Source organism: Populus alba, chromosome 8 (genome assembly GCF_005239225.2).
Source record: "Populus alba chromosome 8, ASM523922v2, whole genome shotgun sequence".
Lineage (NCBI taxonomy): Eukaryota > Viridiplantae > Streptophyta > Magnoliopsida > Malpighiales > Salicaceae > Populus > Populus alba.
The window spans coordinates 921,228-940,973 of record NC_133291.1 but is presented as its reverse complement, the minus strand read 5'-3'; the positions used below and the strand labels follow the sequence as shown (position 1 = coordinate 940,973).

General features: G+C 36.2%; 3 protein-coding genes across 9 annotated transcripts; 2 read left to right on the top strand and 1 right to left on the bottom strand.

Moving 5' to 3' along the window:
• The first annotated feature begins 1,967 nt into the window (after positions 1 to 1,967).
• Positions 1,968 to 13,116, top strand: LOC118045206 (uncharacterized). Of its 7 annotated transcripts, none has more exons than XM_073410748.1 (17): positions 1,968 to 2,232; positions 2,852 to 3,445; positions 3,737 to 3,980; positions 4,709 to 4,983; positions 5,527 to 5,694; positions 5,873 to 6,649; positions 6,771 to 6,865; positions 7,699 to 7,761; positions 7,839 to 7,927; positions 8,030 to 8,092; positions 8,963 to 9,628; positions 10,184 to 10,255; positions 10,470 to 10,537; positions 10,671 to 10,728; positions 11,809 to 12,025; positions 12,150 to 12,196; positions 12,297 to 12,510. In XM_073410748.1, the coding sequence occupies exons 2-17, from the start codon at positions 3,024 to 3,026 to the stop codon at positions 12,363 to 12,365; spliced, it is 3,393 nt and encodes a 1,130-aa protein (XP_073266849.1). In that variant the 5' UTR covers positions 1,968 to 2,232; positions 2,852 to 3,023; the 3' UTR covers positions 12,366 to 12,510. The 7 variants fall into 7 exon arrangements, with proteins under 7 accessions (XP_073266849.1, XP_034909671.1, XP_034909670.1 ...); XM_035053782.2 differs by lacking the exon at positions 12,150 to 12,196 and having other exon boundaries at positions 1,982 to 2,232; positions 2,852 to 3,040; positions 3,137 to 3,445; positions 12,297 to 13,116; XM_035053780.2 differs by lacking the exon at positions 12,150 to 12,196 and having other exon boundaries at positions 1,979 to 2,232; positions 10,671 to 10,725; positions 12,297 to 13,116.
• Positions 13,117 to 14,630: 1,514 nt separating this feature from the next.
• On the top strand, positions 14,631 to 17,225 carry LOC118045208 (uncharacterized). The gene is made up of 2 exons (XM_035053786.2): positions 14,631 to 15,958; positions 16,773 to 17,225. The coding sequence occupies exons 1-2, from the start codon at positions 15,415 to 15,417 to the stop codon at positions 17,030 to 17,032; spliced, it is 804 nt and encodes a 267-aa protein (XP_034909677.1). The 5' UTR covers positions 14,631 to 15,414; the 3' UTR covers positions 17,033 to 17,225.
• A 532-nt stretch (positions 17,226 to 17,757) lies between these two features.
• Positions 17,758 to 19,299, bottom strand: LOC118045209 (iron-sulfur assembly protein IscA-like 1, mitochondrial). The gene is made up of 3 exons (XM_035053787.2): positions 19,001 to 19,299; positions 18,616 to 18,733; positions 17,758 to 18,122 (listed from the first exon to the last, which is right to left on the bottom strand). The coding sequence occupies exons 1-3, from the start codon at positions 19,200 to 19,202 to the stop codon at positions 18,017 to 18,019; spliced, it is 426 nt and encodes a 141-aa protein (XP_034909678.1). The 5' UTR covers positions 19,203 to 19,299; the 3' UTR covers positions 17,758 to 18,016.
• Positions 19,300 to 19,746: the final 447 nt, after the last annotated feature.

Below are 19,746 nucleotides of genomic sequence, written 5' to 3'. Positions count from 1 at the left end.
GTTTAAATTGATTTGGCTTAATTTTTTTTATTTTAACTTGGTTTTTTCTGATTTTTTTAATTTAATATGTTTTTTAATTATTTTTTTCATCCCTATTAGAATACCATAAACTAGTGGAGATAATTACAAGCAAGAATACCATAAAGAATGATAAAGTACTTAATTTTTGCTGCATGTCTTCGATTAAGAAAAACCACGTGTATTTGAAAAAACAAAATTAATTTTCAATTGATATTCAATAAGGTATTTGTTTTAAAAAATAATAAGTATCTTGAAATACACGTGTCATACTCATACGTGATCACGGGACCATACTTGATTATATTGCCTGTCAAAGAATAAATTCAAAACCTGGATTAAAGTTTTTATAAAAAGATTAGAGATTAATTTTTTATTAACCGAGACTTCGTGATAGTTTTTAATCAATTGTCTCGTGCTTGCTTGACATTCCCTATTTTCCACGGTCACCCCGCGAAGACAACAAAGATTTGAGTTCTGTGGTGATTTGTTTTCTTGGATAAAACAATTAGGCTGTGGTAAGGTGGTTTTATAAAGTATTTTTTATTTAAAAATATATTAAAATAATATATATTTTTTATTTTTTAAAAAATATTTTTGATATCAATTCACATTTGAAAATATAAAAAATTACATTTAAAAACCAATTAAAATGAGAAAATCATAAAAAAAATAATTTAAAAAATCAAATTATGAAAAAAATTAATTAAAATTTTGAAAAAAACTGACCGGATCGGTTTTATAAATCTAAAATCAAACCCAACCTAAACCGGAAAAACCGAGCCAAACCAGTTTTGTCATAAAAAACCAAACCGAACCAAACCGGTCGGTTTGAACCGATTTCTTTTTCTAAAAAATTTTAATTTAATTATTTTTTTTATAAAACCCAAACTGAATTAAAAATAATCACCCCTATATAACACTGTCTCAAAATAACCAGCCCCCTTTTCCTAAAGAAAATGTCAACAGAAGTTTATTGTAAAAACAATCAATTTTATATCTATGCATCAAGCGGTGCACCCACCCTATCCCATTTTGTAATGGTGATTCACTGATTTGTTCCATGGAGGAAATAAAGTTGCCCCTCTTCCTTTTCCTTTTTCCTTTCCCTTTTTCTTTTCATTGTATTGCATGATGTTGACTTCGCGTCATGAATGGAACCAAAAATCCAAGAGATATAGAGCAAGAGACAAGGCATCAAAGCAGACACGAAATTAATCATATAAATAAATAAATAAAAATACATCTTTGTTTCCAACAACTCCATCAATTCTTAAAAAACAACCTGCTTGTAGCAGGTTTATTTATTTTTCAAACTATCATCTCGAATCTCTAAAAAAAAATATTTTATAATTATATTAATTTCAAACACAAATTATTACTATTATCAACTCGAGCAAAGTTTTATCATATTCTTTTAATTAAAAATAATTTTACCTTGATTTTTTAAAAAAATTCAAATCAAGCCATAACAAGATCAGTCAAGTCATATTTGGGTTGATTTTTTTTTCTTCTATGCTTGACAAAATCTCAAGCTAACTCTCCATGCTATATCGTGTTTAATAGTACCGAAACCATGTTTAATAATACTAAGATAAATAATATATAACACGCACAAAACCTAATAAAAATAAATAACCTATCTTCATTTATTTCACACTAATTTTCCAAGACTCATAAAATTTCCTCACATTTTCTTGTTTTCAAGTTCCTAGCGACCACCCAATTGGCCCAGGCGAAGCGTCCACAACACAAAAATACCCTTTCCAAAAACTCAAAACTCCAAAGTCAAACCAAGTCAATTTCTAAGTAAAACTCCAACTACCCTTTCCTTTTTTATCCTTTCCCATCCCATCACAAAATCCCCACCCACAGAACCACAAAAATTTAGATTCAATCATTTCCCATGTCAAGTGAATAAAATTAGTATATTCTAATTCCTCTTTCCATCATTGACACCAAAACTCTTTCCCTTTCCTTTATCTCCCCCGCTACGCGCTAGCAGGACCCCACCAATAAAAAATCCACCTGATTAACGGTCCTGATTCAAGCGGAACTGTTTTCCTTTATATATAATCCCCAAAATAACCACGCCAATCCCTATACTTTTTCTGCGGGACCCTCACATTTTCTCTCTCTGTAAAAAATCCCTCCTTCTCCTTATCTCTCTACCATCTTCGATCTCTCACGTAATCTAATTATCCTTCAATGGCGGTACGTTTCGATTCTGTTTCGCTTCTTTATTACCTCCGTACTGTTCAATTCTCGTGGTTATTGCATAATTCGCGTTTGGATTTTGTGTTTTTTAATCTGTCTTTTTTTTTAAGAACCCTAATCTTGTTTTGCTCGAATTAGGGTTTTTGTGATTGGAATAGTTTGTTTCTTACTTATTAGTGATTGAATGAATGTGAATTTCATTAATTTGATATTATTAGTTGAAATCTTGAATTTGGTTTTAATTTGATAGAGTTACGTTGTTTTTTTTTTCTTGTTTAGCTGGTGATTGTCGACTTAATTATGGTGTCATTGATTTTTGAGCTAATAGTGTACTTAATTACAGTAGGATAATGTGTTTTTGTGGCATTGACTTTACTGTTAAGTTTAAAATTTTGAAAGTTGGTTCCTTTTTCTTATTGGGGTGTAGTGTATTAGTGGGAAAATGGTGAAGAATTTTGCTACACCGAGCTTGTTTAGCTTTTGTTTTAGTTGAAACTGGGTCCTTTTTGTTTAGCTTTTGTTGTGTTTTATTTGAAAATAAAGTTTACTGTGCTATTGAGTGAAGAAAGTTTTGACGAGGGCTTTGACTAATGGTCGAAGTTCATGGGTAATGTAGGCATGACAGCTGGGTCATAATTTTGGTGGTTATTTATGAATTTGTTGAGATGTCCTCGAATGCCTGTTGTTGTTGAATACCAGCTTTAGAGATAGTTGCTGGACTTAGCAAGACATAAAGTTGAGGAAGAGCTACTTTATAGATACGTGTTGGTTTGTTGGGGTTTGAGAAGATGGCTGGAAATGTGAGGTACGAGTTGAGTTCTGCTAGTCCAGAGGAATTAGGTTTTACAGGTAGCTATTCTAATGGGCAGAGGGGGAGTTATCCTAATGCCAGTTTTGATAGGTCTGGAAGCTTCCGGGAGAGCAGTGAGAGCAGAATGTTAAGTTCTGGGGCAAGCACACCCAGGGCTTCTGCTTCACCAGCAAGGAGCACGGGCCCACTTACTCAACATCTGTCGTTGGATCTGGTTACCATGGGGGACCCAAAATATACTCGAACAGGCGAGTTAAAGAGGGCTTTTGGGATATCTCTTGGGAGTGCTACAGAAGATAATTCTTTTGGAGCTGCTCATTCAAAGCCAACCCCTGCAGTGGATGTAGAGGAACTGAAGCGGATCAGAGCAGGTGTATTAGATGACTATCGGAAGTCTAGGTAAATTAACTGTCACTATAACTGTTGGTGGATGAATTTCTCATCGTTAGTCTTCTATAAACTTTTCTTCGGAAAAAAATTCCACTTCGGAAAAAAATTCCACAGTGGAATATCTGTCATGTATGTAAAGTTGTTTCCATGTGATGGAAGGTTAATCTTTTCTGATTTTTTGCTAGCTCTGGATATTTTGGAAGAAAGTCTTTTCCTGTCCTTTCTTTTATTGAATATAGGATGTGATGACTTGTCATTCAAGCATTTTTCTTTGCTGAAGATGAAACAATTTTTTTTCAGGAATAGAGCAAAAATGTGGAATGAAAACTTGCTAAGACTTCAAAAATTCCCAGAAGATTTAAATTCAAAGAATCAACAACGAAGTGAGATGCTAATGAATGAAAGATCTGGTGGTTCAAATTTTTTGAAGATGGGAACGCAGATTCATCGAAACCCTTCAGACCTTGGGACTCAAAGATTAGAGGACAGGACTAAGACTATTGTTTTGAATAAGCGTGTTCGCTCTTCTATAGCAGAATCACGGGTTTGTACACAAATACCTCCTTTAGATTCACTCTTTATGTTTTTTCCAAAAATCATTGCATCTTTCACGTTGCAGTTACTTTCTTGTGACTGTTACTTTATTCTGTATATAATGCAAAAGTGCTTGTATCAATATGTTTATAAGGAGTGTGCATGTGTCTATTCATGCATAAGATATATTCCTATGTACTGTATTCCTTGAGTTCTTTCAAATCTATAAAGTGCTGTGGTATTGGTATACAAAAAATTGAGGCTGTCACATATTCATTTACTGAGGGTTTTCTAAAACCAAACAACAGTCTTGTTCTGAATCAAGTTTGGACTATAGTTATTTCATATTTGACCTTTTTTTCACATGAAGCTTCTACTGTCATGGAAATTCTATTTCTGCTGTACATGCATTGTGTGGCCTTCAAAAATATGCATTTGCCCCTAGTTGAAAATTCATGATAAGTAGATTGCTGAATTGCTATGGAGGTCCCCATTTCCTCTCAAGATTAACTTGGTAGCTAGCTTTAATGTTTGCTTCAACTTTCCATACGTTTCTACAAGATTCAATGGGTGTATTGAATTTTTATTGAGACATAAAAGTTTCACGATGCTTCCTTGACTGCTATTGTTTTCCTTTCTTATGTAAATGCTTGTTGTTTAGCAAAGGTACCACCATTACCTTTTCAACTGTATAAACTCAGTATATCTGTTTTCCTCATTCCTCTCTGAAATCTCTAGGTTGATGGCCGAAGCAATACAGTTCTGAGGCAGCCTTTGGTGACAGGAAAAGACAGAGACATACACAGGGATGGTGAAGTTTCTAATCTTTCTGAAGAAAAGGTCCGTAGGCTACCTGCTGGAGGGGAAGGGTGGGACAAAAAGATGAAAAAGAAACGTTCTGTTGGCACTGTTTTTACCAGAACAATAGACAGTGATGGGGAAGTTAAACGAATGATGCATCATAAGTTTAATAATGAACACAGTCTGCAGTCTTATGATGCCCAAGGCTTCAGGTAATTTCTCATTAACAACATACCATTTTTAGTAGACTAGAATGCTTTATCTTTCCAACATAACCATGCAAATAAGTTAGTTCATGGTACTATCAATATGACTTCCAAGTTCTGTGAGTAATTTCCAATAATGGCCTTTCCATATTCCTAGGTAAATGACATTGTCCAAGATGATAGTGAGATACTCTTTTAAGATACAACTGAGCCACTTAAGCTGAAAACTGAAAATTGTAGCCATGCAAGCTAAAAGACTGAAGGTGTAATTATGTTTTATGGATATCCTCAATGGCCATATTGTGTACATAGGGGGATCATTCTCTCATTCCCCACTTACAATGAAGTTTATATTCTTTTCCAATGGAATTGGAAACATGATGAGAGCTTGGGACTTGCATGATCTAAAGCTAATTCTTCTTTGACTGTATTATTTCTTGCACTGTATTGATTCTATTTACTCTCTGTGAAATCATGAGGGGCTACTCTTGCTGTTTTGTTTGCATGTATCAACAAATATTTGGTGTGATCTTGAAAGTCCACTCGCAGGTCAGGATCTTCTAATGGGAGTAGTGGCATGAACAAGGTAGATGGCATTTCATCATCTGCTAATTCAAATACCCGTGCCATTCCCAAGGAATCAGAAAAAGTTTCTTTGACAAGGGATTATGCTGCTGGGATGAATAAGGAGCGACTTGTAGTGAAAGCAAACAATAAGTATGTATTAATTGACTGATCTATTCACTTTTTAAGCTCTACCATGCTGCTGTTTGGTGCATAAGAACTTGCTTATACTAGGCTATGATGTAATGGTGATGCAAATCTGTTTAATTTGTCAGTGTTAGAGTATAAAATCTCAGTGTTCACTTTCTGTGTTTGATGTATCTGTATTCAGGGTAAATATCACAGAGGACAATAATCACACAGTGAGTCCAAGTCCAGTGACAAAAGGAAAGGCTTCCAGGACACCTCGAACAAGCTCATTAATGGCAGCAAGTACATCTACTAAAACCCCCCTCTCACCTGGGGGTCTTGATGGTTGGGAACAACCACCAGCCATAACCAAGGTCAATTCAGTTGGGGGGCCTAATAATCGCAAGCGTCCCATGCCTACAGGGTCATCATCTCCTCCAATGGCTAAATGGGTTGGTCAGAGACCACAAAAAATATCTCGTACCAGAAGGGTGAATGTCGTGTCGCCCGTCTCTAATCATGATGAAGGGCAGATGTCATCAGAAAGAGGACATGTTTCTGATTTTGCCACTCGAGTGACTTCTGGGATTGACGGGCCTCCTCTTGCCAAGGATGTGCTTAATGGAACCACACAAGTCAGAGTGAAACATGAAAATGTTTCATCTCCATCAAGATTATCTGAAAGTGAAGAATCTGGTGCTGGTGAAAATCGTGAGGGTAAGCCCAAGGACAAGAGGACAGGTAGTGGTAGGGTAGAGGAGAGATCGCTGAATCAGAATGCTGTTCCTTCTCTATTGATTACAAAGAAGAATAAAACACTCGGTAGGGAAGACACTGGTGATGGTGTGCGGAGACAAGGAAGGACTGGTCGGGGTCCATCTTCTAGGACAAACATTTCACCAATGAGGGAGAAGTTGGAGAATCCAGCCTCGACCAAACCACTAAGAAATATGAGGCCCATTTCAGACAAGAGCGGAAGGTGGTGAATGGCTTTCTTTTTCCTGAAATGACACTTTCATGCCTTTGTACTAATTGTTATTTATTATTTTTATTTAACTAAGTTAAAGCATTGATACATTTGAATCTGTTTACTAGTTCAGCAAGACAGGTCGTCCTCCTCTTAAAAAAATATCAGATCGCAAGGCCTTCACTCGACTTGGGCAAATACCAATAAGCGGTTCCCCAGATTTCTCAGGTACACTCTCAAAACACTCTTGAAGTTTCTTAGAGTAGCTTCAAAAACTAGATAATAAACAAAAAAATGACTTTGTTTGCATGTGTTTAGCTTTATGTTAGTTCAGGTAAAAAATAATTTTCTTTTCGACTCCTTTGTTCTTGTTTGTTGACCCTTCAATTCTCATCTTTTAGTATGGGTAGGCAGCATCTGCTTGTACCATTGAGATCACTTTGATGGGAATGGTTAACATTGTATGTTTTGCAGAAGACTTTGGTGGGACAGCATATTCACATTTCTGTGCACTAATGCTCTGTTGTGTTATCATACTTGAAGCATCCATTATGATTTAGTGAAATATCTAAGGAAAATATTATGACAACTAGGTTCTAACAACCATTCTTAAGGCAAAACAAACTAAGAGAATCGAGAGGAATACCTGGTGCTTAAAGCAAAAATGGGAGAAATGCAAATACAATGGTTTTCCATCTAAGCATGTGTTTGTTACGTGATAGGCTTTGGGTTTGCCACATTCCATGTTCATCTTTTTTGAGTGAGCCTTTATCATTTAAATCCTACACAACAGAATGATCTGGTTGATTTAGAGAGAGCGAAGAGAACTTGCAAATTCTCTAGCCCTTGATTTAGTTTTTTGTTGTTTGTCAAATCAAGAGCTATAGTATATTTAAGTTGTTCAAAATAGTCAAAATTCTATTGTAAGCTTAGTGAAGAAGCAGCCTACTTTCTCTAGGTTTTAGCTCACCGTCTCTTACTACATTTCTTTGCAATCGTATACAGAATTTCTGGCTAAAATCACTGGTATTTTCATACTCTCTCTCTCTCTTTTTTTTAAGGTGAATCAGACGACGATCGCGAAGAACTCTTAGCTGCTGCAAATTTTGCTTGCAATGCCAGCTGTATGCACATGACCTCAAGCCCCCCCCCCCTCCTGCCAGTTTATATGTGCATTCTTTTTTGACCTTTTCTTTTGCAGATATTTCCTGTTCTGGTTCTTTTTGGAAGAAAATGGAGCCAGTTTTTGCTCCCATCTGCTCTGGGGATTCATCCTACTTGAAGCAACAGGTAGTTGCTACTGGAAAGATTCTCTTAGCTCTGCTTTGAGTTATAACTGTCATTCAGAAAAACTTACCTTCATTTCTTGTCTTCATCTATTTTTGGGATCAGTTGAAGTCTGTGGAGGATCTCCACAAGAGATTATATGAGATGTTTGACTGCAGCAGTAATTCGGTAATTTAAGTGTTTCAAGCATGTTTTTGTCTGCTTACTTCGACTTTTGACCTTGCTTTTTTTCTCGAATGGGCATAACATGACAATTGAAACACCTAATATTTTAAATAGCTGTTAAAATCCATCCTTGACTGGCATTTGCACAACAAGGACGGTACATCACCAGAGATTGTAGTATATTTTAGTTTTTTGAAATTCCCGAGGCGCTTCACTGCAAGCAACCATGTCAACTAATTTTCAATTCCTTTGGAGAGACTAAATCTGGTACAAAATACAACTGGGTTCTTTACTTAATAAATCTGTTTAATATCCTCCTCTCCAACTGCTTGATATTTTTAATACAAATCTGTGTTTGACAGCATGAAGCTAACACTGACTTTTTTCATCTGCAAGTACCATTGTTTTCAAGAACTCGTTCATTTGCTTTACAATTTATGATGCACTCTCTTACTGTTCAATTATGCCAGTCGCTGTCCGTGAATTATTAGCAATTTATTTATTTGGGATGTTAAAATGTACGTGTGCATTAATTTTCAGAATATGCAAAAGAATGACGAAGGGGAAAAAAGAGAGAGAATACAAAGAATTATATAGTATTGATCGTTTCTGTGGTTTACTGTTACGCATCTGGTACTAAGAGTGTTTTTGGTATAATGGTAACAGTTGTTTTTTAAAGTGTTTTTCACTCGAAAATACATCTAAATAGTGTTTTTTTATTTTTTAAAATTCATCTTTGATATCAACACATCAAAATGATCCAAAAACATAAAAAAAAAATAAAAAAATTATGAAAAAAAAAATTCTAAAATTTTGGGAACGCGTGGCCAGCCACGTTCACAAACATGCACTAAATCTGCCATGTTTCTACAGGGTGATTTTGTGCTTGAAGAAGATATTCCATCCCAACTTATTCATGAAGAAAGTGAGAGAAACTTGCAGGACCAGGATCCACCAAAAAAGTTGGGGAGGACTTCAGATTTGGTAGATCCAAAACAGGACAATAGTGCTGTATGTGGAGGCTCAAGAACAAGAAACAAAGTTACTCCACTGTACCAAAGAGTGTTGTCTGCTCTGATTGTAGAAGATGGGTCAGAAGAATTTGCAGAAAACAGTGGAGGGAGAAATATTTCTTTTCAATGTACTGGAGATAGTTCTCCAGGTGATGATTGTCTCTCAGTGGATTTTGAGCCTGGGAGCACAAATGGCATTGATTTTAATTATGAATCTATGTTGGGTTTTCAACGTCAGAAGCAATCTTCTGTTGATGGTTTTTCTTGTAATGGAAATAGTACTGTTAATAGGATCGGTGGTTTTCACAATAATTCCTATAATGATCATTTGGTGCAAGGAGGTAATGGATTTATGCACTCAAAAACCGGAATGTTCCCTGGGAGTTTTGAGAATAATGATGAGAAATCAACCATACATTCAAATGCCTTCAGCATGGCTGCATATGATTGCCAATATGAGCAACTAGGCCTGGAGGACAAACTCTTGATGGAGCTGCAGAGTGTTGGTTTATATCCAGAAACAGTGGTACTTTCTCTTTTCTTCTCTCACAAGCATTAATGTATTTAAAAGGTCCAGATGCTTGGTATCTTGGATATACAAGAAACACCATAAAGAATGAAAAGGAAAAAAGCATGTCCTGATACTTGTACATCCAGAAAATCAATGTTAAAAGTAATATCATTTAAGAGGTCGTTGTATATGATGCTCCTTACTCCAGCCAAATGCACCATGACAAACAGAAAGGAAACAGCTTGCTTGTTAATACATCATGTTCATATTCATACCAGCCATCTGCTCTGTGGCTTAACAGGTCATTGCCAAATAAATTCTATATCTATTTGCTAAATACCCTCTATTTCCCCTTGAGTGTATATGTATGCACGCACAACATGCACACGGACATTACTAAGCTTGTTTTAGGTTCAAGTCTATACCAGCCCTTTCCATTAAAAATAAAAAAAGATGACAGAATCTCGTATCTGTATGCATATTTGCAAAGGTACATGCATGGATTTTTTTCTCCAAACATTTTAATTTTTTTGTCCTATGGTACCAAAATCCCTGTGTGCTTTCTTGCAGCCTGATCTAGCAGATGGAGAGGATGAAGCAATTAATGAAGATATTATTGAGCTCCAGAAGAAACTTCAACAGGTTAAGTTTCTTAATTTTTTTGCTTCACAAAAGCATTAAATCCCCAAAAGTTTTAGTATGACAATTTTTGTACTTGATATTTTCGAATAAATTTCTTTCATATAAAAGCAATTGCATTTTCCACTGATTTTCCCTTCATTATCATCTTTTTATATTTTTCATATGCTGTAATAATTTCATTTTTATCATGTACAATTTTTTATCACTTGTATAGGTTGGTAAAAAGGAACACTTGGACAATTTAAATAAAGCTGTTGAGGAGGGAAGGGAGTTGCAAGAATGGTAAGACACTCATTATTTTGGATCTCTTCTGCCATTCTGCCATTAGGCTTTCAACTTCCCATAAAGCACATCAATTGCTGGATTCATTTCATTGCATTTTATTGAATATGAATATTATGCTGTTAATTTGCAGGCCCCTTGAGCAGGTTGCAATGGATAGGCTTGTTGAATTGGCTCACAGAAAGCAGTTGGTATGTTGTTTATCTCCCTTGTTTATTCCTTATAGGGCAGAATTCACAAGTTTGAGTTTGTAATTGGAAATCTCCCATGTTTGTTCCTTAATACAGAGGAGTTCACAAGTTCGAGTTTGTGATTGGAAAATTATATAATATATGTTGGAGTTTGTAATTGGAAATCTCCCTTGTTTGTTCCTTAATACAGAAGAATTCACAAGTTCGAGTTTGTGATTGGAAAATTATATAATATATGAGACTACTGCTAGGGATGGCAGTGAGTTAAGTTGGAGTTGGATTTATACCCATTCTCGATTGGAATATCTAAATCCATCATTCACCTTCTTTTCCAATCCAGTTGGATCGAGGTGGATGGGGGATTTTATCTACCCAACCTGACCCATTCCCTTTTTTATTTTATAAAAAATAAAATCTAAGCTTAAAAACAAACTATATCTCCATCTATGCATTATAAATCCATAAAATATAGAGTTTAAACTTCAAGTTTGTGGACAAACCCATAAAAATCTTTCATGAACTATAAGATAATATTGTATTAAAAAATAAAATTACAATTCCACAAAATAAAAAAATAGGTTAAAAAACAGGATGGGGCAGGGTTTGGTGATGGGTCGGATAATGAGTCTGGTGAACCCCTCATTTTCCTTTGTATCCAGCCTGTCTAAACTGATTCAGATTTTACCCACCTTTGGTTTGATATGGTCAAACCATATTAAAATTTGACCCAACTAGATAGGTTGACACCAGATGCCCAACGGTTAGATGAAATTGACATCTGTATTTACTACCTATGGTAGTCCTTTCTTTTCTTTTTAGTCAACTACCTTTCCTTTTGTTTTTTTCTGGTTTTTATTAAGTATTTGTTGTTTGTTCCTTTTCGATAGAAGCTAATCCCCATCTTCAGTGATTTGATTGGCAATCCATAGGTCACTAATCTTGTTGTTGGTTCCATGCATGCATTGCATTCTAATTTTCTACCCCATATTGTTATTATTATTCTCATTGCCCAAATAATTGTGATTCTTAACTCACTATTAAGGGCGGTCCATTTGACATCCCCTTGACTAACATTGACAGGCCACCAGAGGAAATAATGCTTCAAAATTTGGGGTCCCAAAGGTTTCGAAACAAGTTGCCTTGGCTTTTACAAGGAGGACTCTTGCTAAATGTAGAAAATTTGAAGATACAGGCAAGAGTTGTTTTTGTGAACCCCCCCTTCGAGATGTCATTTTCGCTGCACCTCGTGCAATTGTTGTGGAGTCCACAAGTTGTATTCAGGATCCCGGGGCTTCAGGTATGCCATCTCTCAAAATGTGTTATTAGGATTGTAAGTTTTAGTAGTTCTATTATGTTTGGCCTTTTTTGCTATTCATTGAAAGGAAAGTGTTTCGTGACTGTTCACACATGCCTTGGATCAGTGAATGGTGTTTTCTGCTTTGAAATGATGTGGAATCCTGTTCAAAAGGTGTCGGATCTTGAATTCAATATAGTAACTTGCACTTTTGGGCACTAAGTGCGTTTACCCTCTCTTTTTTTCTCCTTGTCCTTCTGTTTTTCTGTTGCAGGCACTTTCACTGGTAGAGCTGATAGGCATGATCTTCACAACGATAAATTTGGCAGGGGTGTATCATTAGACCATGATTTTGGCAGAACTGGACCATTATTGAACAGAGGGAGGAAGAAGGAACTACTGCTTGACGATGTTGGTGGCAATGCTTTGTTTAAAACCACATCATCTCTTGGTAATACTCTGCTGGGTGGAGCCAAGGGAAAGAGAAGCGAGAGAGAAACGGACAAGGATGTATTAGCTAGAAATTCTGCCACCAGAGCTGGTCGTGCTTCTCAGAGCAATATCAAGGGTGACCGTAAAACAAAATCAAAACCCAAGCAGAAGATTGCTCAGCTATCGGCTTCTGGAGATGGAATTATCAACAAGTTCAAAGAAACAGGTAGCAATAAGAAAAGAGAAGTTGGGGCAACATCCAAGAGTTCAAATCCTGCAGATTCATCGAAAGAAAGCAGAGGAGCCACAAACATTGCTGAGTTCCAAGATTTAGACTCTATAGAACTACACGAGGGCAATGATTTCAGTGACACTCAGGATCTGAATAGTTTGTTTGATGGGTTGCCAGAAAATGACTTTGCGGGTGAAATTCTACTCGATGACTTGCCCCTTCAAATTCCTATGGACGACCTTTCAATGATTCTATAAAATAGAGTTCAGTGTAAATTAAAATGACAGTGCTCTTGCCCGGGACCAACCTGCTAATATAATTTATGTCACAGGCAGCTCTCACGTGTAATTATGGTCATTCTTTATGTATACTTGAGTGATTCAGTTTGAAGTAAAAAAAAAAAAAGGGAAGAAATTTTGTTTCTGTTCAATACAGGTAGTGCAATTATTCTACATAAACTTTCCTTATATATAGATCCATCATTAGCGCAAGCCGTACCATTTGCTTTGCAAAAAACTCGGCCATTTTGCATCTTTGTTATTGGTATATTGGTGAGGTGATGCAAGTATCCACCACCAGTCTTTTACATGAAACTGCAACTGGGATGCAGGATGGTTCCCTGTTGCTGGAGAAAAATTTGAAGTGTTTCCACTGAGATGCCAAGAGTCATGTAAGATTTGTTCTGTATAAGATACAGAGGAGAGCCTAATCCGTTGGCCATCACTCCATTTTCGTGGCGTATCATGAGCAGCTATGTGATTGCGGGTGCAAATTAAAATGTTCCCTTCTCTAAATTTTCTCAGAACCAAAAAGACCACCAAGCCACCATTCTACATCTGTCATCAAAACCCACTTATGTTCCCCCCAGGTTCAGCCTTTATAAGAGAATTCACCCTTTTTGAGTTTTGACCACTGAGAAAAGCAAAAGATTACTCCTTTGAAGCTCTGTAACCTTTCTTCTTCCATAAAAACTCACAAACAAAGAGACAATTAACTCCAAGAGACCAAAACAAGAAAGAAAGAAAGACATCACAATCTTCTTCAAAATACAAAGAGAGTTTCTTGAAACAAAACCTGGTGATAAAACAAGCACCTTTCACGAGGAAGAGCATAGAGAGCTGAAGAGAGTGTTTTTATACGAGAGTTTGAAGCAGTGTTTTTATACGAGATTTGAAGCAGGAAGAGGTGAGTGAGAGACCATGGAACCAGAGAGGAAGGCCGGAGAATTCATGGGCTTATATATCTTGGTCCATGACGAAAGCTTTGTATTTGGACATGGAATTAAGGCCCAACCCAGTAGATACCAGTCTGATAAGCCCGACTCTGTGGAACATGGGCGGGAGTGGGCTTTGATTATTGTGACTGTATAATACATTTTTAAATTGTCATAACTATTAGATCAACTTTTCCTTATTATTAAAACTTGGTAAAGTTTGAGTTTTTCAAGTGAGATATGTTGTTAATTTATATGAAAATATCTATTTAAAGGAAGGATGAGCTTGAGGATAATCTAAAATATAAAGATATAATGGAACCAATCAAACTCATAAAAACAAATTGAAAACCATGCTTAAAATATAAGGATAAATTCAGCTAATTCCTAATTAAATTTAAAAGAACTTTATCGTATCTATAATAAATAAAAACTAATAAATATACTAAACAATATTAACGATTATCATTTAGGCTAAAATTGGACCGAAAATTTTCACTGTTCCTTTCCATTATGGGCCGTTTTGTGGAGTTTGGGCCCAGTTAGGCTGCCACTTGCAGAACTTTCACATATCTGTCAAAAGGTTGGTGGTTTATAGTCTAGGTGACCAAACAAAGCCATGAAAAACATGTGAGGTTGTAGCCTTTAAATTTTTATATATATCGAGCAAAACCATAAATCAAACTTTGCCCATACGTTATCTTAGGTTTTTGATTTGATGGCTGAGGGCAAAACTTGTGGTGTTTAACAGTGTTTGTTGTCCTAACCAATGTTTTTATCCTCCATCACACCCTAATTCAGCTATAAAATGCTGAGCAAGGAAAAGAGGATCCCTAATGAAATGAAGTACGTGAAGCTGCATAAGTGCAGGCTCAATTAAGATGTGTTATTGTTCCATACATCGGAATCCGGTGATGGAAGGGGAACGATATGTGACAAAGAAGACGCACACAAGATACACAAGGTGACAACAAAATTTGTGGAAGTTAGATATGCAAAGCTTCTTTGAGGCTAGGGAACAATGGCAGAAAAAGCAACAACCATGTAAATTGTAATGGTATCTGCAGTGCTGGTGATCATATCAAGAAGGTTGATGGTACAAGTAGCACGAGGATACGTGGGTCTAATTGAATGAAATTCAAGTGCTTGGACCTAATTTTTCTTTTTATTAATACGTGATCAGTACAAGGATATTCTCCAAGGAGGACAAGGGAATTATTCCCCTTGTCCCTCCCAGAACTTAAAGAAATTCTGTTTTTATTTTCTTTAATTGGTTTCCTTTTCAATAAATTATAGAAGCCCTTCTGTGTGCGTGTGTGTGAATATCACATTTGAGTACCTATGAATTTTAGTATTAGATCCTTGCTTGGAATGTCAACTTTCTTTTTATCGTCTTCTCCCTCAAGATCCTTCCCTCTATATTTCAAGATACAAAAGCAACAAACAATCCATTGGATGCCACACCATTCTTGATTTCAGTTTCTTGTTCTGTTCTGTTCTGTTCTGTTCCAAAAGATGGATGTAGGCTTATCAATCTTGATGGTGTTACAAGCAACAGCGCTGTTCCTCATCTTTGTATCTCTCCAAAATCTTGATTTCACCTTATTATCTTTACCATTCTTGTATGCCTCGTTAGTATCCTTACTTGTATCACTGGCTTCTCATCCATCAATCAATATCCCTACGCTTTTACGCAAAAAACAAGATGGGACTTTTCCTATTTGGTCACTTATAATTTTTAGTCCATACCTATATTTTGTTAGAATCTTTTCATTTCTACGCAGGTTTACAAGTGGGGAGGAGCCTTATAATGAGATTTGTGAGGGAGTTTATGTTGGTGGGTGGCCTTATTCCGTTGATAAATTGCCACCTGGTAATCCTGCTATTATAGATTGTACTTGTGAGTTTCCTAGAAAAGAGGAGTTCAAAGGGCATTCTTATTTGTGTCTTCCAACTTGGGATACAAGGGCACCTCAGCCTGGAGAGATTGAATCTGCTGTCGAGTGGGCTAGCAGGAAAAGAGCTCAGAATGTGCCTGTTTTCATTCACTGTGCTTATGGTATGATTTTGGATTGTAAATACCCTTTCTTATTCGACAATCTTGCTGCATTTGGTGTTGAGAATTTCGTGCAGTGAAGATTGTACTTGTTTGACTTTTCTGTACTGAAATTCCTTTTTTGCTATGCATTTTGTACAGGCAGACAGTTCTTTCATGTCATAGTAATTTTGTACTTGCAATTGGTTTTATCTTGGTATAGGTAATCAGCAGTTAAGTGTCAGAATTCAGGTAATTACAAGGTTAGATTCAGGGCTGCAGGGGGTGACCTTTATCTGTGTAATTTGCTGATCGCTTGGTTTAGTTCCAAGCCAAGGCTAGCTGTGTGGTTCTCTGAAGAGGAACTTTTTGCTAGGCTTTGGTTGTACGAGTATATGCATGTATTATGCAGTATGTGAGACAATCCTTCTTGTGGTATCATGATTCGCGAACAACCTAATAACAAAATAGATTTTTGTTATCAAGAGTGAAGAAAATAAATGAAAAAATCATCTTTTTTTGACATTGAGCAATGATTTGTAGTAGCCAGGAATTGCTGGATGCATTATGGCCTCAGCGTACTGTGGGTTCTTCACAATTTGAGATCAACTAGATATTGATGTTTTGCCATTCTGCTCATCTTTTATATATATATATATATATATATCAAACCATTATGTTCATCTAGGTTTTCGTTTTTCAGTTAAGTGAATGTTATTAGGTATTACGCTGCTCTTATTACCCCAAGTGTGCTGTTTATCGCCCAATCCTTTTGCTCGAAGCATCCTCAACTTGATCTTCCTGTGTTGCACTGGTAATGGCTTGACACTTCCTGTAGGTCATGGAAGAAGTGTCGCTGTAATGTGCGCACTGTTGGTGGCTCTAGGCGTGGTGGAAGATTGGAAAAAGGCTGAGCTGTTCATAAGAGAAAGACGACCTTATATTTCAATGAACTCCGTCCAATACAAGGCCTTGGAAGAATGGTCAAAGCACCGGTTATCTACTCCTAGCATAGATGAAGTGAACTCAAGTTCTGCAGTCTCATCAACTTCTTCTGGACGCCCCCGACCTGATAGGCCAAAAAACAGAAGTGGTTAGCATGCTTCATTAATGTGCTGCGGGCTATTATTTCAGGTAGCCCACATGTGCTTGGTTAGTTAAAAATACTTAGCCGAATGATGGTGTTTGGATGTCAAAATGTGATCCATGGACATGAATAGGAACCTTGAACTACGATGTATAGACATTTTCGATTTGATATTGGTAAAAATGATGATTTCCATTTCCATTATTAATGTTTTTAAAAACAAATTTTTTAAAATACAAAAAATATATATTATTTTAATATATTTTCAAACAAAAAAACAACTTAAAATACAATCTCTAAAAAACTACACTACAAATACTCACTAAATGACTGAGATGAACGACTGCTATAATAAGCTAGTACAAAGTTTTTCCATGAGCCAAGTACAAGGGCCATCAAAAGCTTTGAGCAATTCTTTTCGATAATTGCTTTATACATGGTCATTTGCTCTCTTCAGAATTTCCTGACCATGATGCCTCCCATCAACAGTATGAGTTTTTCTCAGACTCACGCATATGGCACTGGTTCAACCAACCTGTATTCCTTGCTCCATTCACAGAACATATATAGGCTACTCAGCATGCTTGCACCCAAACACAAAAGGTCTGAGAACCTTGCAGAAATCTTAGGTGTGGGATTATACGACATTAAAATCAAAATTCACCAAGCATGTTTCGCAACAATGAAATGCACAGCATACAAGCAAAACAATCAACTCAAGATAATGAAGCAGCACTAGGAAGAATACAATACATCAGTTCTCTTATCCAACCAAAGAATTTTTGAATTGCTATAGATACAAAGCTCCTGGCTAAATACAGTTAAAATCTATGATGTTCGTTCAGACATACAGGAGATATCTGTCATTGTATACACTACAAACTATCCAGTATCCATCTAAAATGATAAAAGCGATTTTGACCACATAAAATATGATTGCTTTGGTATTGTCATCACCGGTACAACCCGATGCTATTATTTGTTCTTGCACATGCTTAACTCCCACCACGTTTAGCAGTTCCAGAACTGCTTGTTGTCATAAAGGACTCTCCACAACCACACTGCCCTTGGGAGTTGGGATTGATGAAGACAAATTCAGATCTGCACAAGTTACCAATAACAGATACCAATTTAACACCGGCAAAAACTACAAATCAAAAAGATTGAAGTGGCATTCCTTAGAATCATGAAAAAGGAATTGGGGCTGAGGCAGGGCGGGTGGGGTGATGCCATGGTTTTTACCCCAACACCCACATCTGAAATTACCCAGTTCAAAAACAACAACGCAATCCAAGGAATAAACCACATCCTATAACGGGACATCAGCATAGGGAAATATGATGTCATCAACTAAATTCAACTGCCCTCTACCTTTGCAAACGGAGTTGATTTGCAGCATAATGGGGGGAAAAAAGTACTTAAATCTCAACTTCCAGCTTGGAGTGATCATACTATCCCTATTACTGGACACCAAACTTTATTAATTCAGGCAACAAATTTCTTATAGCAACTGAACCATGCCCATATTCACCTAGATGCCCTCCAACATTACTTCATATGCAAAGAAACTCAACCTAAAAAAAGGAACTTTTACCTGAGCTTGTTATCAACAAAATCCATCTTGGTTCCTATAACATGCATCAGTGCCTTCGGATCAATCAATATCTTCACACCTTTATCTGCAACTAATTCATCAAACCTCCCTTTCTCATCTGCACATTTCAATCAAAACACAAAAAAATAAAAAAAATCAACAAACTTTCCTTCTAAACCAAAAAGCCCCATCTCTTAAAATCCAAATTAGTCACAGCCCCAAATTTTCAGACCCCAGAAAACCTAAGTTTTCAAACCAGACCCAAAAAAGTCCCAAACTTTACAATAAACCTATCAAACCCATCAAACAGGAACTCAAAAGTCTCAATCTTTTTTCCAAAATTAATGAACCGATGAAGCGAAAAATGAGGGTTTCATAGCTGAACCTGCGTAATTAAGAGTGTATGACAAGCCATTGCAGCCGCGAGCTTTAACGCCTAGACGGAGGAAAGGACGTTGGCGCTGCTGCAAGAGGTGGCGGATTCTGGTAGCAGCGGTGTCCGTCAAGTCTAGAACTTGTTTTCGGGCTGAGGAACCCACCGACTCTGCTGCTGCTGCGAAAAGTTTGGATGCCCTTGTGGCTGCCATTTTTACAAAGCTCTCTCCGTCTCTCTGTTGGAAAAAAAACAAATATGAATATTTTGGAAGTGGAAGAATAAAAATTTGATCTTGCCTTTTTGTTGAATTTTGTGAATATATAACTCTTTTGGGTAATAAACAGTGTTTGAACCTAGCTAGCCAGCCAATTATTTTGCATATTATAAATTATTTATACATGTATTTGTATTTCGTGTTTCTATTTTAAATTTAATTCCAGGTAAGGTTTTGAAGAATAATTTTACGAGAAGTGTTTGGATTCAATTTAAGATCAGTCGTTTTAATAAATTTCTCCAAATTAATTTGAAAATATAAAATTAATAATTTTTCTTAAGATTAATTTGGAAGTGCGACATTAAGATTATTCAAGAACTTAGATTTAGTTAATGTATAAATTAAGTTAAAGACAGTTTTTTTACAGATTGAATTAATAAAAATATATAATTTAATGAATATTTAATTTAAAGAGTGTACAAGGGATATCTTAAAACTTTTTTTTGCACATATATATTATGTAATCCTTAGATTTAAAATT